At 49.6% G+C, this 22916-nt stretch overlaps 3 protein-coding genes across 4 annotated transcripts in view; 1 reads left to right on the top strand and 2 right to left on the bottom strand.

The window, feature by feature from the left end:
• HNF1A (HNF1 homeobox A) overlaps positions 1–22916 on the bottom strand; it is a 226160-nt gene that overhangs the window by 44158 nt on the left and 159086 nt on the right. The window lies entirely within an intron of this gene.
• PIK3IP1 (phosphoinositide-3-kinase interacting protein 1) lies at positions 6896–13262 on the top strand. 2 transcript variants are annotated; one of them, XM_070762448.1, is made up of 4 exons: positions 6896–7320; positions 8939–9115; positions 9827–9905; positions 12265–13262. In XM_070762448.1, exons 1-4 carry the CDS (start codon positions 7143–7145, stop codon positions 12473–12475), a joined length of 645 nt encoding a protein of 214 aa, XP_070618549.1. In that variant the 5' UTR covers positions 6896–7142; the 3' UTR covers positions 12476–13262. The 2 variants fall into 2 exon arrangements, with proteins under 2 accessions (XP_070618549.1, XP_070618551.1); XM_070762450.1 differs by having other exon boundaries at positions 7068–7320; positions 8936–9115.
• The window catches only part of LIMK2 (LIM domain kinase 2), an 83673-nt gene continuing 74897 nt past the window's right edge, over positions 14141–22916 (bottom strand). Inside the window, exons 13-17 of the mRNA XM_070762427.1 lie at positions 21876–22050; positions 19852–19907; positions 17380–17537; positions 14711–15852; positions 14141–14605 (exon numbers count right to left, since the gene is read on the bottom strand). Coding sequence (XP_070618528.1) covers positions 15696–15852; positions 17380–17537; positions 19852–19907; positions 21876–22050 — 546 coding nt within the window. The 3' untranslated portion in view covers positions 14141–14605; positions 14711–15695. The remainder of the gene's footprint in view (positions 14606–14710; positions 15853–17379; positions 17538–19851; positions 19908–21875; positions 22051–22916) is intronic.

Below are 22916 nucleotides of genomic sequence, written 5' to 3'. Positions count from 1 at the left end.
ACTGGGATTTTTGCAGCAGAAGGCAGTCCCATAAGTAATCTGGTCCGATACCATGTAGGGCTTTGTAGGCCATTACCAACATGTTACCAGCATGCAGCAACAACTCTGCAGGGCATCGCTTGGAGAAGGCTGCCTAGAAAGGCCAAAATTTCTGGGACCATCAGCAATTTAGCTACTGGCTTTCCAAGGTAGTGGAGATCCTAGATCTGAATCCTACAGCAATGGATGCACACAACCAGACCAAATGTTTGATGCTTGTACATGTTGTGGGCCCATCCAGAGTGTCTTCCTTTGGGTTAAGAACCATGTGGACCGCCACAGGTTGAGGAGCAGCACAAGGGGATGTGGGGATGTGGGGAATTAGTGTTTGATGGAGATGGCACATCAAGCATGGAACTCTGAAGCCAACGTGGACCTGGGCCCAGAAGCCCAGAAAAGGCACAAGGAGTGGGCGTGTGCAGATGTGACATTTCTCCTTTTTTTTAAAAAAAAAAAAGTTTTTTATTGAATATAAACATTAAAAAATACATTTAAAACATTGAACCACAAACTTCAAAACAAACCCATACAAACATGTAAACAAAAACAAAAACCTTCTAACCCTTTCTTTTATAGTAAGACTCCATTGATGTTATATTTATATCCCTCCTAGTAGGTTAAACTGTATTTCTTCTGCAGTTTTCAATTTTCAATCTGATCTACCATTAATATCACTTAAGTATTTGTAGTAACTCTAGTCTTGCAATGTCTTCACTATACTCTCCTTACTTATCCTATCACGTTTATTCTTTTCTACATCTATAACTATCCATATCTCCATTTCTAACAACTATATACACTTTACATTCCCTCTATTTAGTGCTTTAAGAGAAGTGGGCGTGTGCAGATGTGACACTTTTCATGAGTATTTGTTTGTAGAACTTTCTGAAAACAGCAAAGCTACAATTTGAGAAGCCATCTGCTTTTGGCCTCTGGGTGGTCTCGCACTCAGGGCTGCTTAATGTAGTTGCCAACAAATGCATTTCCCCAGCTGCAAAAATATAGAGGCGATAATACACAAGCACACTTATTTGTGTATCCCCTTGTATGCTGCCTCAAAGGATTCCAGGCAGCTTGCAGGGTACAAAACCGCCACTGCATCAGACCCACAACTCATCCACTTGCCATTGTTCACGAGAGTGGCCCCTTGTTATCCCCCAACCCCCAGCTCTGGAAGAACAGGCTGCCTTGGGCGGGGAGGGACTGTCCTCACTGCGCAGCATCTCATCGCACAGCCACCATTGATCTGGGTCTCCTCCATTCCTAAGGAGAAGAAAGCACCCACCCTCCCCTCCCAGCCAGCCAGCATTTTCTGAGCGGGTGGGATCTTTGAGGAGATGCTCCTGAAAGTAGGAGCTGATAGTTTCTGAACCTCCTCCCAGGGCAGCTCCTTGTAGCTCCACACCCAACAGAGGGACAGCTTGTGTGTCTGCTTCTTGGGTCGCATCATACCATCTGGACCCATTGCCTTATTTGTCTAATCGTTCAAGTTCTTCTAAGTCTAAGACATTGGCCTCTTTGAGATCACTGGAGCTGAATCTGTACAGCTGGAAGCAATGCTATATCCACCCATATGTTAAAGGGTTAAGCAAGGTTCAGGAGAGAAGTGTTTTTAATAGGAAAGTGAACACAAGAACAAAGGGGCACAATCTGAGGTTAGATGGGGGAAAGATCAGAAGCAACGTGATAAAATACTATTTTACTGAAAGAGTAGTAGATGCTTGGAACAAACTTCCAGCAGACGTGATTGGTAAATCCACAGTAACTGAACTTAAACATGCCTGGGATAAATATATATCCATCCTAAGATAAAATACAAGAAATAGTATAAGGGCAGACTAGATGGACCATGAGACCTTTTTCTGTTGTCAATCTTCTATGTTTCTCATGTGGTGACCCCCAACCATAAAATAATTGTTAGGAAACTCGGGTGGGTTCTAAATTATCTTGCTGCCAGTTCACTTCCTCCTGCGCTATGTGGCCGCGCCTTGTGGGCACACATGCGCTTTGCGCACACACATTGGCAGTGCCGATTTTTTTAAGCCAAAAAACCCCCCCTGAAAACAAGCTGACAACACATACACAGTGCCGGAAATTCAGCTTCTGCGCATGCTCAGAAGTTGTCATAGTACAGTTATTATTATTTTGCAGTAGTGTATCTGCATGTGGGTGGACCCACTTGGAGATGGATAGAGAACCAGTCTCTGGTGGTCTTAGGCAACCTTTGTGAAAGGGTTACTTGACCCCCAAAGGGGTTGTGACCCACAGGTTGAGAACCACTGACCTGGAGCTAAAGAGAGGGCTGCTTGCAGACTCCTCCATCAGGGCTTCTGGTGATCCCGATAGGAAGGGTTGTAAGCCCGTTCCTTCTCATGACTTTCAAAAGCCCAGGGCTCCTTCAGGTGAATAACACTTGACGAGCAATTGAAGTATTTTCATTTTAACTCCAGAATTTAATACCCCAAAGCAGTTTCCACCTGAACAATGTACATTCAGTCCAAACATCACAAGTGATAGCCAAATTAAGCGTGAGACGCAGAATTCATTCTGTGATGCTTTGACAGCATAGCCAATCCAGCCTCAATGAGTCAGTTTTAGAATATACAGGGTGTCCCAAAAAATGTATGCACATTATAAACTTGGTGTTTATTATAATTGTATTATTTTAAAAATATAAAAATATTTACAAGTATCATTTTATTGTTTTTATTTTTATTGTTTTTATTTGTTTTCAAAGGTTAGTCTGGCTGTATTGTGTTCATGGATTCAATCTGCAAAATAAAAACAGTTTAATTATTGGCTATTTACAGTTAGTTAAAATTAGTTAAAATGCAGTGAAAAAAACTAAAATACTTGTAAATATTTTTACATTTTTGAAATAATAAAATAATAATAAATACCAAGTTTACAATTATTTAAAATGTGTATACATTTTTGGGACACCCTGTATGTGTGTGTGTGTGTGAGGGGGGTGTTAGCGACTCTGAAATCTAGTAGAGAGAGGCATGCATGCAAGTGCTTCTTTTAGGCCCCAAAGTTTATTTCTTTATTTAGGCGGCTCACAATAAAAATAAATAAAACAGTGCCATATTAAACTCTCTAACAGAATAATGTAAAAACAATTTTACACCAGCGGTTATAAACCATGCATGCCATTTGTGGCCGGATCTCGAGGGTACACCATCGGATCAATGGCCCCAGGCCTGCCTGCTGGAAAAACCAGGTCTTCACAGCTTTCCGGAAAGCCAGAAGGGTGGGGAGGGTACGGATCACGGGAAGTAGCTGGTTACACAATCCTGGCCTAGCAATAAGTAACTCGCCTCCCATTTTAGAAGGAAACAATGCTTTTCTGGCCATGAGTCATGCAGGTCGATTATGTGCCAGGGTTTAGAATAGGATAAGATAGGATAGAATTCTTTATTGGCCAAGTGTGATTGGACACACAAGGAATTTGTCTTTGGTGCAGATGCTCTCAGTGTAAATAAAAGATACATTTGTCAAGAATGATGAGGTATAACAATGATTTTCTTAGGGTACAAATAAGCAATAGGAGATGGTGTCGATATCAAGGGCAAGAAAAGGGGGGCAACTTTCAGGGTTTCTCTTCAGGGCCTGCAAAATGTAGGCCCCGCAGAAGCCCCGACTGGAAGGGATTCTGCACCCAAGGAAGCCAAGACCTTCTGAGGCAACTGCTGGAGCATCGCCCCCACCCCTCAGGCTCCTCAAGCCCATGCTGTTCTTTGCCAGGCTAATAAGAGGGGGAGGGGAATTTTATATGTAGAAACTTAAGAAAGATTATTTTTAAAAAGAGGGGATTCGAAGTGCGATCAGCGCCCAACGGCCACAGGTTTCCCTCCCCGCTTGTGAGGCCTCATAACTCCGAGGTCGCCTCCTTCTTCCTGCTGCACCCCGAGACTGGAAGCCAGAACCGGGTCGAAGCGGAGGGAGGAGACGGCAAGCGCCGCGGTCACTCGGCTGGGATGGCCCGGTGTCCCCCTCGTAGGCCCCGCGCCTGGAGCTCCTCGGGCGGCCGAGCTGAAGCAGCCCTTCGTCCGCGGAGGGAGCCTCGTCCCCTTCCCCTCCCTCCCCGATGTTTCTGGGCGGGTCCCGCCGCCTCCACACAAAGGCCGCGCCGCTTGTTTCCTTCCCTCAGCAGTCCCGCAGGGTCCCTCAGGCCGCGGCGGGGCCTCTCCAGCAGGGCCAGGGAAGGGGCACCTTTATTTACTTATTTGTTTTATTTATTTGTTCTGTGAAGTACGTATTGGTATTATACAAAGAGATATTTATATATACATGATAGCAGGGCGGCGGGGAAGGAGGGTAGGCCCCGCTTCCCTCATGGAATCCCCGCCTCCCTCTTCGGGGCTGCCGGCTGGAAGCGGATTGCGCCGCTTCGCTCTGGCGAGGTGCAGTCCCCCCCGCCCCCTTAGAGCCCTTCTCCCTGCCGTCCGTTGAGGGTGTCAGAAGGCGGGGAGGGGCTGCCTCAGGCATTTTGACTTGCTCAGCCAGACTTTGAGACCCACTGCAAGTGTCGCCCCCCCCCTTTTCCCTCCCTGGCAGCTGCACACCGGGGGCTTCTCTGGAGGGGGGGGCACAGAGGAACACGGCCTGTTGTGACACACCCATTGCTCCCCCCCAACTTCAAGGGAAAGCTCAGACCCCTCCCCCCCCAGGAGATGGGCCACAATTTTACCCCTCGGTGCGGATAAAGAAGCATTCCACCTCATCGACCGAGGATGCTTTTAAGCTTTTCTGTGGAGAAAGTGGCACCCCCAACCCTCCCCCCCCTTCTGTACCCCGTTACAAGCAGAAGCAGGGATGAAGCCTTTCAGGCAAGGGGGAGCCCCCCCCCCACTTTCTGCAGCCCAAGACAGATGGTCCTGAACCCCCAGATTAAGGTGGAGAAGGGGTGTCAGCAGCGCAGTAGAGATTGCAGGGAGCAGGCAAATTCAAGGGGGGTGAAGGCCATATTCTTACATAGGAACAGGCATTTCAATCACAAGGCCCCAAAGCCCACCTATTCTCAATTCCCATTTTGTCAGCCACACCAGAAATGTTCTGCTGTCCCTTAAGTTTCTGGCTAGCAAATAAACAGTCTTCATTTTATTATTTATTTATTTATTCAATTTTTATACGACCAGCAGCCTTGGGACACAGAAGCAACTCAAGAGTTGCTGCCTCGGTTTACTCCTTATATGTCTGCCTGGAAATCTGCTTGTATCTTTCAATGTTTTTATCCAGGCTAGAATGAAAGAAAGCACAATGGCTCTAGCTTCTTGGATTTGTCAACAATCTGGAAGTTAAGGAGGAGCTTCCCCCCCCCCACTGCTAAATGCACCTTTGCACAGGTTGTGCAGGTAGAAGTGAAAAACCCCTAGAGGAGGAAGAACAGAGACCGCTCTTCAGCGGTGGGCAGGCAGCCCTCAACAAGCCCAACCGACTTGGGTGCACTTTTTTTTATAAACAGCCTCCCTCCTGTTGTGCCCTTAAGGTGGGCGGCATCTTGGGGCACTCTGAAAACTTGTTTGGGACTTATGTTAGGGGAGTGACCAGTGAAGGACAGTAGGAAAGCCTCAGGGGGGGGCAGTCTGAAAGCCTCTGCCAACTAGCCAAGCTACCAAACCCGGTTTGTCCTTGCCCTCCACCCAAGATCTTGGCAACCCCAGAAAGGCTGCAGAGCATCTGCTTGGCGTTCAATAACACCGCAGATCATCCCTAAGTAGGGTGGGGAGCGTCTCCTGTGGCTACTGAAAGACTGCTTGGCACAGGAAAGGTAGTTCTGCTTAGAGTACCAGCCTGGCAAAGGCCCAAGGCTGAAATTTGGCTCCCCGGACGAGGCTGCCTGAGTGGTTGTAGCAGAAGCGAGGAGGATGTTTGGGCATCTGTCATCAGGTTTCAAAATATAGCTGCTTGGGGAGGGCTGAGCTTTTAGTGCGGTAAACCACGGCCTCCCTCCTCCAGGGCATCCAAAGAAGAGCTGGGAGTGGACACAGATGGCCCTTGGCACAAAGCCTGGCACTTTCTCCTTGACCCGTTCCTGCTCCCTCTGTCTGCCTGCTGGGTCTCTGCTGCTACCTCCTCCAAGGGCTGCCCAAAAAAGGCATTTGGTAACCTCCGTGGAACTTATGGGCAGAGAAGTGACATCTTAGCTATGCTTGGCTAATTCAGACCACACCACTGGTGGACAGGCCACGAGCTGCACCAATGATTGCCATGTAGAACGCCCCCTCCCCATCCCTAAAAAAGGAACATCCCGATCAGAATTTGCCATGCAGCAAAGAAGGGGCTCTTGTCAAGTCTCTCCATCAGCTCACACCCTTCTCTTCAAGGCTTTGCCCAAAACCTGCACATCTCAGGGCACCAATGTGGAGAAACAGGAATGACCGGGGAGCCGGGGCGGCTGCAGTGCTTTGCAATTCAGAGTTCCTGGGATGCCTCCGGCCAGATTGATTTATTCCTTGGACTTCTACGCTGCCCTTCTCGGAAGACCCAGGGAGGCTCACAATATATAAAAGAAATACATTTTTGCAGGCTGAGAAGCCCAGCCAAAGATTTGGGAGGGTTCAAATTGGCTTCAAGGGTTGATTTGAAAAGTGTCGGGTGGGCCCCATCCTGGCACTCGACTTCTAAAAATTCCTGGGCTAATCGTCTTCCCTTCAGTGATAGAATCTCCTTCTAACAAAGTTTTCCCAAAACGGAGTGAACCGGCCCCCTCTGGTCCCTTCCTGAAGAGGGGCAGCACCGTCGTCTCGCGTGGGGTTGGAAATTGTCCTTTCCAACACAACACGAGCGGCTTAAGGCACACAAAGCAACAACCACCTTGCATCCAATTCAACTTCGAAGCAGCTTCGCGCGTGCAGGGAACGCAATGCAACTTTGCAACCGCCGGCCTCCGCGGAGGAGCCGGGACAGCCGCTCTCGTGGCAGGTTCGAGCCCGGCTCAGCCGCCCAGGCCAGGCGAGCCCAACCCGGTGGCGCTCCTGCCTTCCTTCCCTCCCTCAGTCCCTCCCCGCGCGAGGCGGAGCCGCTCCGGAGCCCCTTCGCAGCGCTCCGCCCGCCCGCGGCGCCCTTCCAGATGGGGCGGCCCCGGCCGGCTGCGGAGGATGGGAGTCCCGGTCGGTGGCCCCAGTCGGCTGCGCGGCTGGAAAGGGAGGCTGAGCGTCGTCGGCTGCGCGCTCCGGAGCACCGGCGGGAAACGCAGCTCGCCCGGCCGCCCGATGGAGGCTGCCAGGCTGATGGCGCTGCTGCTGCTGCTGTTGCGGCTCTGCTCGGGCGCTGAAGGTGCGTGGCTCGCGCGGGGCCCCGTTCGCACGTGCGGTTTGCACGGGTCTGGCTGCAGGCGGCGGCGGGCGGGGCGCTTCCCGGGGCGGCTCCGGGAAGCCCGCCGCCGCCTGCAGCCAGACAGGCTTTGCATGCAACGCTCGGGGGCGGGGGGCAAAGCGGACGGTCGCACTCTTGACATGCTCAGAGGCCCCGCAGCACGCACGGCAGGCAACCCCTCCTGCCCCCACCCCCCACGCGCGACGCTTGCTCCCGAATACGTATGGCCGATCCTGGGGGCGGGACGGACAGAATGACGTCGTGTTTTTCCCCTCTCCCGAGTCTCCGCCCTCCTCGACTCGTGATTGGTTAGCTCTCGGCGTAGCGGCGGGGTGATGTCATCCCCACCGCATTGCTCTGTGGAGTAAACAACCTAGCCCCGCCCCCGGCACGTGGCCCGCCCTGCCCCGCCCCTCGGTCCGCGTGCCTGCTGCCTTGGACTACAGAGCCCATCACTCCCGGCCCCGAAGGACGCTCGAGCAGCTCCAGCTCGACTCCCAGCTCTGCGGAGCAGTTGGGGGCTCCGCCAGCGCTTCGGCTGCCTGAAATGAGGCGGGTTCCTCGGGGTGGCGGCCGTTTCTCCTCCAGGCAGCGCGAGCGGGAGCTGCCGTCGCTGCTGGAGGAGCTCGAGGCGGTTTTGGGCCGGCCGGACTCCCGCCTCCCGCCCGAGCTCTGCAACTTGGGCAACTTTAAGACATGTGGACTTCAACTCCCAGAATTCCTCAGCCACCAAAGCTCAACACCTCACCTCAGCTAAGCTGTCTGAGGAATTCTGGGGACTGAAAAGATTTCACCAGAAGAGCCCTTCACTCCACTCGAAACAGAATACCCTACGAAAATAGACTAACAATCCTGGGTCTAGAAAGCCCAGAACTACGGCGCCCAAAACACCGATTTAAGTATTGCCCACAAGATCATATGCTGCAACGTCCTACCGATCAATGACTACTTCAGCTTCAACCGCAACAACACAAGAGCACGCAACAGATTCAAACTTAATATTAACCGCTTCAAACTTGACTGTAAAAAATATGACTTTAACAATCGAGTTGTCAAAACATGGAACTCATTACCGGACTCAATAGTGTCAACCCCTAACCCCCAACATTTCTCCCTTATACTGTCCACGATTGACCTCTCCAGGTTCCTAAGAGACCAGTAAGGGGCGTACATAAGTGCACTAGTGTGCCTTTCTCTTTCCTTTATCTCATATATCATATATATTTGCTTCCTTTCATATATCTTCTCTATGTTCACTTTTACCCTTATATATATTACTTCATGTCTATTTTCTTCCTATGTATTTGTTTATTGGACAAATGAATGAATAAATAAAATAAATAAGTCTTAAAGCAAAGCTGACTGGGGAATTCTGGGAGTTGAAGTCCACAAGTCTCAAAGCAAAGCTGGCTGAGGAATTCTGGGAGTTGAAGTCCACAAGTTGCCCAGGTTGGAGACCCCTATCCTAGACGACCTTTCCCCTGACATGCTACAGGGTCTCTCGCTTCCGGCAGCGGGTTCGACTAGAAAACCTCCAGGGCCCCATTCCAATTCTGTTAATTGTATGCTTCCTCAGCAGATGCCACCACCACCCCACTGAGCTCGCCAGCCCTTCCTGCCCGGACGCCTGGTGCCCAGGAGCCACCTGAAGCTTTTGAGCCCGCCCGGGGCAAACCGGCCGCAGTGCAGCCGGTGGTGAGCATCAGCGAGAGGGTGAAGATGAGGCCGAGTGAGAAGAAGGATCTGGGCACGTTTGGTGAGCAGGCCCTGCAGGGCTTTCCGGGGGGACTATGAGGGTCTGCAGCCCTGCATCTGCTCCGGGAACTCTTGCTGAGCTCCTGGACTTGCAGTGTGTGTTGTGCAGGAGGGGGAACACAAACAAATACACACACACACACCCAGACTGCTGCAAAGTGGCCACCGCTGTTGCTTTGTCCCTGGAAACAGCAGCTGGGGAAAGCCCCCGGGTCCGGCTCGAGCCTTTGGCAAAGCCTGGCAACCAACCCAGGTTAGGAGGCCACAACCTTGAACAGGGTTGGCGAACCTGTGTCACGCACGCCGAGCCACATCTGCTGTTGCCCTAGTTCAGTGTTTCTCAACCTTGGCAACTTGAAGATATCTGGACTTCAACTCCCAGAATTCCCCAGCCAGCAAATGCTGGCTGGGGAATTCTAGGAGTTGAAGTCCAGATATCTTCAAGTTGTCAAGGTTGGGAAACACTGCCCTAGCTGACCAACTGATTCTCGGCTTGTGCAGAGACCCTGGGAGGGCGTTTTTGGCTTGCAGAGGGCCTCCAGGAGGCTGGGAAGGGTGAAAAATGGGCCCACCAGACTCATCAGAAGATTGGAAATGGAGAAAAAAAAAAGGTTCACCATCACTGAACCTAGAAGGAGCACAGGCTCAGATTGGGGGCAGGGGGTATATCACTAACCTCTTCATTGCTTTCTCTCCCCCCCCCCCCCAACAGGATACGTGTTGGGCATTATCATGGTGGTAGTCCTCATTGGCATCGGAGTGGGGATTGTGCTGGGCTACCTGTACAAGAGGCAAGTAACTTTCAGAAATTACTTAAGACCCACCTGTATCACCAGGCATGGGGGAACTGAGACACCTCCCCCAGGATTTTATATTTTATGTTTGGTATGCGTGTGCTGCATGGTTTTAAATGATGGGGGTTTAGATTTTTTTTAATATTAGATTTGTTTCATTGTAATATTGTTTTATTATTGTTGTGAGCCGCCCCGAGTCTTCGGAGAGGGGCGGCATACAAATATAATAAATTATTATTATTATTATTAACTGGGGCGCAGCCCTGTATGCCCAGGGGGTTGGTGATTAGAAACATAGAAGATTGACGGCAGAAAAAGACCTCATGGTCCATCTAGTCTGCCCTTATACTATTTCCTGCGTTTTATCTTATTTATCTTATCTGATTAATTAAATTCTGTGCACTGCCCCCAAATGGCAGAGGGCCATGGGAGACAACTATTATAGTTGGTAGCAAATGAAAATTCATTAAATTGTCTGGATTGTATGTGTGTGCACCCTATTTACTATGCAGGAATGGATTTGGGGGAGCTGTTCCTTGGCTTATTCCTGCCACCCTTGGGCTTCTCTCATCCCCCAACTAACTACTGTATTTTTCAGAGTATAAGATGCACCAGAATATAAGATGTACCTTAGTTTTTGAGGAGGAAAATAGGGAAAAGAATCTGCTTACCGGGTATTCATCTAGCTAGCGTTTCTTAGTCTGGTCAGCTTCAGCATATTATTTTATCCCCTAGTTAAGGGCTTAATTTTTTTTTATTCAGAGAGAATAATAAAGAGCTTGCAAGCCAGTAAGAGCTTGGAATACTGCTAGCACCTGGAAAGAAACATTCGGAGCAAGTAGAACAATTGAAAAAACCCTGCAAAGACTAGGGCTTGAAAAACATTCTTTGCAGAGAGTAACAATGAAAGAGCTTGCAAGCCAGTAAGAGCTGGGAACATCGTTAGCACCTTGTTAGCGCTGGAAAGAAACTTACTCAGAGCAAGTTAGAGCAATGGAAAAAACCCTGCAAAGACTTAGGGTTTGGAAAACGTTCTTTGCAGGGAGTAACAATGAAAGAGCCTGCAAGGTAAGAGCTGGGAAGATTGTCTTATACACCGAAAAATACAGTATCTAGGAGAGTTGCTTGAAGCATTTTGTGGTTCATAAGTGATGGTTTCTAGTATGGCATCTGTGGAGTAGAGAAAAAAACTTTCCCCACTCAGCCTGTGGTCTCCAGCAGCCGCCTCTGCTCTTCCTTGGGGACTCTCGAGGGCAAATGCCCCCCCCCCGCTCTGTGTCACTCCCTGCCAGAGATACGGGGGTAATTGGATCGTCTCTGCACCCAGAACAAACCTCTAGGGACACCAGGGCTCACGGGAGAGTTCAGGTTTCCTACCCTGGCTTGAGAAAAAGAAACACCTGCTGAAATGTATATTTACTGACAAAGAAATGTAAATACAAATTTGGCACAAAAATAGTTTCTGGCAAAAGCGAAGGCTCCTAGATTGGGGCTGGAAGGCGAAAGGGGAAGCCGTGTGCCCCGTCCCTTATCTGGGTAAACCAGGTTGGCCTGATTAAAAAAAAATACACTTTTTAACACCTGCTGGAGTTGTAGGTAACGCACACACAAAAAAACCCCCGAGTCAAAAAGAGAGCTGTGAAAATATTGACTGAACCCTCACATCCTGGATACAAACTGTTTTAACTCCTACCCTCAAAAGGTCCCTACAGAGCCCTGCACAGCAAGACAACTAGACACAAGAAGAGTTTTTTCCCATCACTCTGCTAAACAAATAATCCCCTCAACACTGTCAAACTATTCACTAAGGCTGCACTACTATTACTAGTTTTTCCCCATCCTTCCTATCACCCCTCTCCTCCCACTTAGCACTGTACGACTAACTCGTTGCATGTGTCCTTAAGACTTTTATTAATATTGTTTCTTCATTGTTTATTTGATCCCTATGACAATCATTAAGTGTTGCACCTCATGATTCTTGACGAATGTATCATACTTGGTCAATAAATAATTCTATTCTATTCTTATTCTATTCCATTCTAATATTATTATATTGTATTCTTATTCTATTCTAATTCTAATATTCTATTCTTACTCTATTCTATTCTTCTATTCTATTATTCTGTTGTATTATTCTATTCTATTCTTATATTCTATTCTATATTGTTATATTCTATTCTTATTGTATTGTATTCTTTCTATTCTATTCTTTCTATTCTATTCTTATATTCTATTCTATATTCTTATTCTATTCTATTCTTATATTCTATCCTTATTCTATTGTATTCGTATTCTATTCTAATTCTATTCTTATATTCTATTCTATTCTTATTCTATTCTCTTGGGTCTCTTCCAGGGGCAGAGACCTGAAAGAGCAGCAGGAGCAGAAGGCCAACGAGCGCGAAATGCAGCGCATCACTTTGCCCCTCTCGGCTTTCAGTAACCCGGCCTGTGAGCTCGTGGAGGAGGAGAACGTCATTGTGGTGCACACCAACCCCACTCCAGTGGAGGAGATTCAGGGCGGAGACACTCCACTCATGGGCCAGGCTGGCACTCCGGGGGCTTGAGGGAGAGGTGCCCCCACCCCACGCACGCACACCGGACCTCTGAGGCGGATGCCTCTTTGCCTCCCCACTTACCCTGAGGATCCATTTGTATTTTGACTTTCCGTTTGAAAAAAAACCCAAAACAGGCCACCGGGACAGACAAGCCGCTCAGCCGAACAGAAAGTGTGTTGGCGATGGCTGCCCCTTCCAGCCAGCAGGAGCTCTGCAGGAGGCCTCTTTTTGACGTGAGCGGCCGGGTCGGACTTTGGGAGGGTCCCCTGCCTCTGGTACTTGGTCGAGGGCCTTGTTATCTGAGTAGCGCCATGCTGGAGTGGGGAGGGGGGCTTTAGCGAAAAAGGAGTGTGCTTGCACAAGGATCGGATCCCGCGCATGTCGATGCCGCTGGGAAGGCTGGCGCTTCCAAGCGGCCGTAGCCTTGCCAGCCAGACGGCGATCCCCCTTCTCTGCTCCCCGGGGCGGAAGCAGCCAGGCCTGTCTGAGCAAAGGGGAGATTGGGGTGGGGTGGGCAGCACCAAGGGAAAGGCTTGGAGACCGAGAATTGACCCCGGACGGGCTGGAATGGCGGTCCGATGCCTCCTGGGCCCACAAGGAAGCAACTCCAGCTGTGCTTTTTTTAAAAAAAAAATCTTTTAACCACTGGGTTTTAACTGCGACTCGAGGTTTCTTAAAAGTTCTGTTTATGCAGGTTTAGCAAGTTTTTTAAAACCTTTTAAATGCCTTTGGATACCGTTTATTTCTAAGTGTTTTGAATACCTCATACCTAAAAATAAAACTATTCAGGTTGTAAGCACCTTGCTTGGTGAGATTTGCCTCCTGCACCTGGGGGCATCCCCACCGCCCCACCCACCCTACTTTTCAGGCTGGTCTCAGATTGCCAAAACTCATTCCAGCCCAGACATTTCTACTCCCCCCCCCCCCCCAATCTCCATCAGAAGGTTCAGGATTTGCTCCACCCAAGAGTGTCTTTCTTAGATCTTCTGAAGTTCTGGCAGATTAAATAAGGGGTCTCAAACTCAAAGCTTGGCGGCCAGATCCTGCCCACTGTTGCTCAAATCTGGCCGGGGGTGGGTGGGTGTGCCCTGGAAACAGAAAAAGCCTGGTCCACAGGGCCTCTGTCAGCAAAAACGGAGCTTGGGAGGGCTACGCACGGCCCTTGTGAGCTCAGTTTTCACTGGCAGGAGTCCATCGCGTCCGAAACCTGTTTTCATTGGATCACTTGGGCCACTAACATGGTGCCAACACAACTGAAGTCAAACTGGCCACACACACCCTGCCCTCCAAGGTCAAACGCAACCATGACGTGACCCTCGATGAAATCGAGTTGGACACCCTTGCTCTAAAAAGTCCCCAAAGGAAACCTCTGCCCCCAAGCTTTTCTGTTGTGGAACAGGTCCGTTTTCTCCCCTCTGAATGCCCTTTTGGAAGCAGCTTCCCTCACTGGGCATTACAAAGAAAAATAAAGTGTAATTTGTGCAACACCACAAGCCCTGGCAGCAGCAGCACCACCATCACCACCACCGCAAACTCAACATTTGCACCGCAGGAGTTTGGTGCGCTTGTTCTTTGCAATGGAAGTTATTTGTCAGCCCAGAGTAGGAAATGAACCACACCCACAAAATGAATGCCCTTGGCGGTCAGCTCCAAACCAGGCTTCGAGATATATCATTCATGTTTGTAGAAAAGAAAATTTATTGCTTTTAATTTAGACAAAAACCTGTGCGCTTGCAACAGCGGTGTCACTTTTCTTGAACACGTCAGCCATGTTCCCTGTAGCTGGCCCGCTTCTAGCGCATGTGCGTGTACACACCTTTTGAGAATGAAATGAAATCTGGTCTAAAATACACCGGATTTGGCGTGGTTACCTAGCCCAGCATTTGAATTCTTGTAACATGAAAGGGGGGGGAGACTCCCCACCCCCAGATACCAGTGACCTATAACCCACAGCACTCCACAATTTTGGGACGTGTAGCCAGACCTGCTGGGGGATGATCAACATCCAAGGGACTAAATGTTGCCAACTTTTTAAGTAGCCCTTAATCAGAGGTGGGGCTGCTAAGGTGAAACGGTGATGTGTGTTTGCCCCCGTGGCTCTGAGCGCTAGTGGAGTCCAGGGCAATTCTGCTACTGCACCTGGGCAGGTCGCGAAATAGTGCGCGGACATGCAGGGGCGCCTGTGGCGCCCCTGCGTGTCCGCGCACTATTTCGCGACCTGCCCAGGTGCAGTAGCAGAATTGCCCTGGACTCCGCTAGCACTCAGTCATGCACCTGTGTGTCTGCACACCATTTTGCTCCGTTCCCAGGTGCAGCAGAATTGCGCTGGACTCCGCTAGTGCTCAGAGCCATGGGGGCGAGCACACCTCTCCGTTCCCCCTTAGCAGCCAACCTCCGCCCTTAATGCATTTTGCAGAGAAGGAAGAGATGCAACCAGCGCAGCTTCCCGCTTGCGTCCAGAAAGAGGGAGGGGGGAAAGGTGGCCCCAGCCAAGGGTTTCTCTGAGGGGCCTGAAATGGAGGACGGAGGTAGTCACTAAAATGTGCCAACCTTTCCTATCTGTGGCCCAAGTCGATCGCTCCACTCTTGACCAGTTTGGGAATGGAAGCGCTTCCTTTCCAAGGGTCTACCTCCACCAACCCCTCCACCTCCCTCAATTGGAGTAGCTGCCCGGTCTGACCCATGTCTGTGGCCCTTCTGCGCCTGGGATGCAGGATAGGCAGGTGAAAGGCCACTCAGGCCATAAAGAGTTCTTTGGCTGGACAGACGGAGCTTTTTCCTGGGAGACAAAACGGAAAAATCCATCCGTCTCTGGAGAGGTCGGTGTAAAGCAATCCAGGTCGCCTTTCCCTTGCAGAACCGGGAGCCTCCAGTCAAAGGCAGCCGCGAGGTTTGTAACCTGTCCGGTTCCTGCTTTGTGAGCCCCAGCCAGGAGGCTTCACAACCTGTAGTGTGTTGTGTTGGGAGGCAGGTCCGTGCACCCCAATTCTTGGGAGCTGCCTTCCCAAAAAGTGCGCTGAGAAGGGAGTGAAGAAGAGGAGGATGCTTCCAGGAAGTTCCCGCAGGAGGTGAAGGTGGTGGAGAGGAGTGATGAGGCTGAAGACGCCTTCTTCCTTTTGCTACCTCCCCCCCTCCCAAAAATAGCCAGGATGGAGATTTTTTTTCCTGCCGCCTCCAGGACAGTCCGTGGAAATTCCATCCCTCACCCAGCATTGGCCGAGGGGTGGAATTATGTCTGATCGCCAGCGTGCTTCTCCCGAATCAAGCCGTGCTCCACGCTCACGCTGTGGTCCAGTTCCTCCAGCTCCGAAGGGAGAGGAATGCCCAGTTCTCCCAGGTACAAAGAAAGGGCTTCAAAAGAATCCTCCAGTTTGGAAAAGGGGGGCCTAGGAGAGAGGGCGGGAGAAGGAAAGGCAGCAGTAAGAACCTAAGAAGAGCCCTGCTGAATCAGGCCAAAGCCCATCGAGTCCAGCATTCTGTGTCCCACAGTGGCCCCGCAATTGTCCATGAGGATCAAGGCAGAACCCTCCCTTTCCCTTGACCCCCAACAAATGGGACCTAAGGGAATCCTGCCCACCTCAACCAACATAGAGGCGGCACATGGACCTCCGTTTCAATAACCACCATGGATACCCTTGGCATCCATGAATCTGTCTAATCCTGCCTTTAAGCTCTCCAGGCTGACAGCTGTCACGACCTCTTCTGGAAGTGGGGCCCTTCCTGGTAGCAGGAGCTGCAGCCATTAACAGAACTGCCAGCCTTTTGTTTATTTATTTATTGGACTTTTATGCCGCCCCTCTCAGAGGACTCGGGGTGGCTAACAACATATAATAAAACAATATACAACCATCTTAAATCCAATTAATTAAATTTAAAATCTGAAAACACCCAAACCAGTGTGAATCTACGGGAGGAGCTGATTCCAAAGGGCTGGGGCCACCACAGAGAAGGCTCTTCCCTTAGGCTCCGCCAAGCGACATTGTCTAGTTGACGGGACCTGGAGAAGGCCGACTCTGTGGGACCTGATCCATCGCTGGGATTCATGCTGCAGAAGGCGGTCCCGTAGGTATTCTGGCCCGATGCCATGTTGGGCTTTATAGGTCATCACCAACACTTTGAATTGAGTCCGGAAACCAACTGGCAGCCAATGCAGACCGCGGAGTGTTGGAGAGATATGTGCAAGCCCATGACAGCTCGTGCGGCTGTGTTCTGCACAATTTGTGGTTTCCGGACGCTCTTCAGAGGCAGCCCCATGTAGAGAGCATTGCAGTAGTTGAACCTCAAGGGGATAAGGGCATGAGTGACCGTGAGCAGCAACTCCCTGTCTCAATAGGGCTGCACCAACTGGTGCACCAGGTGAACCTGGGCAAACACCCTCCTCGCCACAGCTGGAAGATGGTGGTCCTAAAATGGAGCTGGCCCTACAATTCCCGTTCCGTGCCAAGGCAGCGATGGCTTCTGCCCCCAGCCTCTTAAGCTGCTGAGAGACACAGCAGAGGATCAGAGAGCCGGGGTGGCGCAGCAGGTAGCAGGTAGAGTGCTGTACTGCAGGCCACTGAAGCTGACTATAGATCTGCAGGTCAGCAGTTCAAATCTCATCACCGGCTCAAGGTTGACTCAGCCTTCCATGCTTCCGAGGTGGGTAAAATGTGGACCCGGATTGTGGGGGCAATAGGCTGGTTCTGTTAAAAAGTGCTATTGCAAACATGTTGTAAGCCGCCCTGAGTCTAAAGAGAAGGGCGGCATAAAAATTGAATAAATAAAATAAAGTAAAATAAATCAGCAATGGGGCCGCCTTGCCCACCCCCCCCTCGCCTAAAAGCCTTCCTTTCAGCCCCCAAAGGGAGTGGGACAGAGGAGGCACGCCGCCGCCCCCCCCCCCCCCCCCACACAAACACACCCCACAGACTGACCTGCTCTCCGGCTCCAGCCTGCAGCAGATGGCTGCCAGAGGGAAGAAGACTGGGGGACAATCCACTGGAACAAACTTCTCCCAGAAGAGCTTCACGTTGAGGCCGAAGTCCAGGGTGCGAGGGAGGCAGTCCGGGTCAGCATACACCTGTCCTATGATCTGGAGGAGAGCAGTTACCTGTCATTCCCTCCGGGGCACCTAAAGCATCCTGCTTCGGCTGAGTCCATGGCTTCTTCCAGAAAGGAGCCCCAGGCCAAAGCAGGAGGCCGCGGGGAAATCCACATTTTTTAAAACTAGGGGCTCTGTGGGTGTGGCAGATGAAGGAGGCTGCAAAATCCCCATTCCCTCCCCACTCTGGGGCCAGCCAGAGGTGGCATTTGCTGGTTCTCCAAACTATTCAAAATTCAACAAAAAGACAACACAGAATTCTATCAGACTTGGAATAGATGCTATAATTGGGTTAACCAAAAAAATATATTTAAAATTCTAAATATTCATATTACAGTCAAATATACTATTCTCTAGCAATCTTGTTACTCTTTAGTATTCCTTTTTTAAAAAAATATTGGACATAAGTGTGAAATTAACACGGCCAAGATTCTTATAAATGAAGATAGAAAATAATAGTTAGAAAGCTGTAGTCGCAATGCCAACAAGTAAGTTGGCAAATTTATCTTTGTTTTGTTTTTGTCTTTAGTTTTTGTTCTGTATTTGTTTTGTCCTCTTTTTAATGTTAATAATTAATATTTTTTTAAAAAATTCAAAATTCCCATTACCAGCTCTCCAAGATCTGTCAATACCTGCTGGATTTCTTCCATGGCAGGAGGCCCAAGGTGCCTTGAAGGGCACAGCAGGCTCCCTTCTCATACAACCCTCTCGGCCACCTTCCCTGGGTGCCACAGTATTCATGCGCACCAGCCTGGCTTTTGTGAAGCAGATCAGCTGTCACTCTCGTTCCCACTGACAGGCAGGGCTCAGGGCCAGGCTACTTGCGGGACCACCTTCTACCGCATGAATTCAAGTGACCGGTCAGGTCCCACAGAGTTGGCCTTCTCCAGGTCCCGTCAACTAGACCAGTGTTTCCCAACCTTGTCAACTTGAAGATATCTGGACTTCAACTCCCAGAATTCCCCAGCCAGCGTTTGCTGGCTGAGGAATTCTGGGAGTTGAAGTCCAGATATCTTCAAGTTGACAAGGTTGGGAAACACTGAACTAGACAATGTCGTTTAGTGGAGCCCAGGAGAAGAGCCTTCTCTGTGAGGGCCCCAGCCCTCTGGAGTCAGCTACTCCGCCCTCCTCGCCTTCTGCAAGAATCTGAAAACCTATTTTCGTCTCCAGGCTTGGGGTCATTAGATTCTGTCCCTGGCTAACTGAATGGATATGTGTGTATTTTAATTGGCTCTTTAATTTTTAGATGTAACTTCTAATTGTAATTTATTGGATTTTTATATATGTTGCCTTTTTATATGTTGGAAGCTGCCCCGAGTCCTCAGAGAGGGGCAGCATATAAATCCAATCAATCACAATCTATTTAAATGCTATATAGAGCGCTGGTGAGACCACATTTGGAATAATACTGTGTTCAGTTCTGGAGACCTCATCTACAAAAAGATATTGACAAAATTGAACGGGTCCAAAGATGGGCGACAAAAATGGTGGAAGGTCTTAAGCATAAAACTTATCAGGAAAGACTTCATGAACTCAAACTGTATAGTCTGGAGGACAGAAGGGAAAGGGGGGACGTGATTGAAACATTTAAATATGTTAAAGGGTTAAATAAGTTTCAGGAGGGAAGTGTTTTTAATAGGAAAGTGAACCCAAGAACAAGGGGTTACAATCTGAGGTTAGTTGGGGGAAAGATCAGAAGCAACGTGAGAAAATATTATTTGACTGAAAGAGTAGTAGATGCTTGGAACAAACTTCCAGCAGACGTGGTTGGTCAATCCACAGTCACTGAATTTAAACATGCCTGGGCTAAACATAGATCCATCCTAAGATAAAATACAAGGAATAGTATAAGGGCAGACTAGATGGACAAGGAGGTCTTTTTCTGCCATCAACCTTCTATGTTTCTATGGGTGTGGGCAGAGGTGGGCTGTTATGGTGGAACAGTGACGTGTGCTTGCCTCTGTGGCTCTGAGTGTTGGCAGAGTCCAGCACAACTATGCTACTTATTTATTTATTTATTTATTTATTTATTTATTTGTTTGTTTGATTTTTATGCCGCCCTTCTCCTTACTTTACCTGGGCAGGTAGCAAAATTGTGTGTGAACACGCAGGGGCACTCATGCGTAATTGCCCCGTACTCCGCCAGCACTCAAAGCCATGGGGGGGGGGGGCGAGCTCACATCACCGTTCCACCTTCGAAGCCCCACCTCTGGGTGTGGACAGTCGTGTAGGTGCGATAGCCCGCACAGGCACGCTTTCGGCACCCGAGGATATAAAGGTCCGCCACCAGTGGACTTAGGCTTACCTCGCAGAGCACAATCCCAAAGGAGAAGATATCGACCGTCTCATCGTAGATCTGCCCTGTAAGAATCAGAAATAGCCAGGAAGGGAAGGCGCATCATTAAAAGGGCGACAAGAGGGATGAAACCTGTTATGCTGGGCCCTTGCCTAATAGCCCCCAGTGAGTTAGGAATGCAAATTCAAAAACACACACCGTCACAGAAGAAAAGAAAGTAAGTTTATCCAAACAGTTTTGTGAGCACACATTCTAAAAAGAGCCAAATTTCTCTCACCCAGATAACAGCCCTGGAATGCGGCCAGAGACAAAGCAAACGAGCAATTAAGGCGGCTGTGAATCCTCACAGCCACCCCCTTCAATGAGTCCACAAGAGCTATTTAACTGTGAAGTATCCAAAAGTCAGTAGAAGTCCTGGAACCCAAACAGTAGCAATGGTCTTTCTCCAATGGATAAACGCCCACACACACACTACCCAATGCACCTAATTTATCACCAAACACATTAATCTAATTCCCTCTGCAACAGGTGTTCTCCTTTATCTTCGACAACGCCTGCGCAGCTGGTCCCTTCTTGCCATGAGCCTGTGCACACGGGCATCTACAAACGGCTCCTCCTCTGAGTCTGACGTCTCACTAATTGGAGCATTGACTGATGGGCTGGCTGCACATCATCTCTCAGTCTGATTCCCCTCCCCCACTGTCTGTCCTTGGCAGTGAATCTTCACTATCAGAATCTGCTGGCAATCTCTGTGAACCTGAGAAATCCTCTAAAGCAACGTCCAAATTCCCTGTTGTAGGAGCTGGCCCAGAGCCACCTATGCAGGGGGAGGGGGTCACTGCTTTTCCCTTCCAGAGAACAGGGGGGGGGCTCCCTTCCAAGGGGCTTGCTCTGCCTCCCACCCCCAGTCCGTCCCTGGGTTGAGATAACGCTGGTCAGACTTCTACCCTGACTTGCTCCTGTCTACCAAGGTCATTGCTGCATGGCACTAGGTGGTCCTTGACTTATGACTCATTCCTCAGCAACAGTTTCATGTTAGGATGGACCTCTCTTGGGGCTACATATGACCTACCTTTGAAGTTCTAACAGTCACCTTCCCCCCACCATTCACCCCAGGTCATGTGAGTGAACTTTGGGTCCTTGGCAACCAGGTTACTATTACCGTATTTTTCAAAGTATAAGACGTACCTTAATTTGGGGGAGGAAAATAGGAAAAAGAATCTGCTTACCAGATATTCATCTGGCTAGTGTCCTTAGTCTGGTCAATTTCAGCACATTATTTTATCCCCTGGTTAGGGCTTTTAAAAAACCTTATTCGGAGACAGTCACAGTGAAAGAGCTTGCAAGCTGTTAAAAAGCTGGGAACTTTCTTAGAATCTGGTTAGGGCTGGAAAGAAAAATTCTGAACAGGTAGAGCAATGAAAAAAAACTGCAGAGAAGTAGGGCTTAAAAAACATTCTTTGCAGATGAAAGAGCTTGCAAGCCAGTAAGAACTGGAAACATCATTAGCACCTGGTTAGGTCTAGAAAGAAACTTACTTGGAGCAAGTCAGAGCAATGAAAAAAACCCTGCAAAGACTTAGGACTTGGAAAACATTCTTCGCAGAGAGTAACAATAAAAGAACCTGCAAGGTAAGAGCTGGGAAGATTGTTAGCAACTAGTTGGGGCTGCAAAAAAAAGTATAAAAGCTTTTGGGGGAAAAGCTGCATTCAAAGTATAAGACACCTGATTTTTCAGCCTCTTTTAGGTAGGAAAAAGTTGCATCTCATACTCTGAAAATTACGGTAATAGTTGTTTGCATTCCACATTCATGCGATTTACAAGAACTTTGTCAAAAGGGCACCTGTAGCAATCCACAGGTTCACTAAAGGACCATCACAGAAAAGCCAGCACACTCTCAGCCTCCATTCCAGTCTTACGGCAGGGGTGTGGAGCCCACGAGTGGACGGGCCAACCGAAAGAATGGCCTTAGCCCGGTGGCCAGGATGAGTTGGCAGGCTGCTCTGTGAGCCCAGGAGTAAGGGGCCTCCTACCGTTCAGCATCTCGGGAGCCATCCAATACGGGTTGCCGACTACCGTGTAGCGCTTCCTCCGGTCGCTCTTGCGCAGCGTCCGCTTCTTGGCCAGGGGCTTTTCCAGCGACGGCGTCTTCCTCTCCTCCACAATCAACCGAGAGAGGCCAAAGTCTGCCACCACCACAGTGTTGTCCTGGGCCAAAGGTGAAGCAAATGCCACAAGAATTAGCAAGGCCCGGGACCGACAGGGATAGAGCAGCGGTTCTCAACCTGGGGTTCGCGACCCCTTTCGGGCTCAAATGACCCTTTCATGGGGGGCACGTAAGAGCATCTGAAAGCACATACAGTGGTCCCTCTACTTACGAACTTAATTCATTCCGTGACCAGGTTCTCAAGTAGAAAGGTTTGTAAGAAGAAGCAATTTTTCCCATAGGAATCAACGTAAAAGCAAATAATGTGTGCGATTGGGGAAATCACTGGGAGGGTGGAGGCCCTGTTTCCTCCCAAGAGATTCCTAGAGAGGCCCCACGGAGGCTTCTCCCCACCTTTTCCGGCCCTGTTTACTCCCAGAAGATTCCTAGAGGCCCCACAGAGGCTTCTCCCCGCGTTTTCTGGCCCTGTTTCCTCCCAAGAGATTCCTAGAGAGGCCCCACGGAGGCTTCTCCCCACCTTTTCCGTCCCTGTTTACTCCCAGAAGATTCCTAGAGGCCCCACAGAGGCTTCTCCCCGCGTTTTCTGGCCCTGTTTCCTCCCAGGAGATTCCTAGAGAGGCCCCACAGAGGCTTCTCCCTGCCTTTTCCGGCCCTGTTTCCTCCCTAGAGATTCCTAGAGAGGCCCCATGGAGGCTTTCCCCCGCATTTTCTGGCCCTGTTTCCTTCCAGGAGATTCCTAGAGAGGCCCCACAGAGGCTTCTCCCTGCCTTTTCCGGTTATAGTTTAGGAGGCTCAGGTTTGTAAGTGGATAATAGTTCTTGAGAAGAGGCAAAAAAATCCTGAACACCCGGTTCTTATCTAGAAAAGTTCCTAAGTAGAGGCATTTGTAGGTAGAGCTACCACTGTA

The sequence above is a fragment of the Erythrolamprus reginae genome, chromosome 10 (assembly GCF_031021105.1).
Source record: "Erythrolamprus reginae isolate rEryReg1 chromosome 10, rEryReg1.hap1, whole genome shotgun sequence".
NCBI lineage: Eukaryota > Metazoa > Chordata > Lepidosauria > Squamata > Dipsadidae > Erythrolamprus > Erythrolamprus reginae.
The sequence above is the reverse complement of the archived record's forward strand: the minus strand, read 5'-3'. Positions and strand labels throughout refer to the sequence as shown.

Excerpts from the sequence above, each read along its gene's own strand:
- PIK3IP1 (XM_070762450.1), top strand. The coding sequence starts at position 7,143 with ATGGGAGTCCCGGTCGGTGGCCCCAGTCGGCTGCGCGGCTGGAAAGGG. Across the intron at positions 9,116-9,826 it reads GAAGGATCTGGGCACGTTTG|GATACGTGTTGGGCATTATC; the intron begins GTGAGCAGGCCC and ends CCCCCCCAACAG. Across the intron at positions 9,906-12,264 it reads CTGGGCTACCTGTACAAGAG|GGGCAGAGACCTGAAAGAGC; the intron begins GCAAGTAACTTT and ends GGTCTCTTCCAG.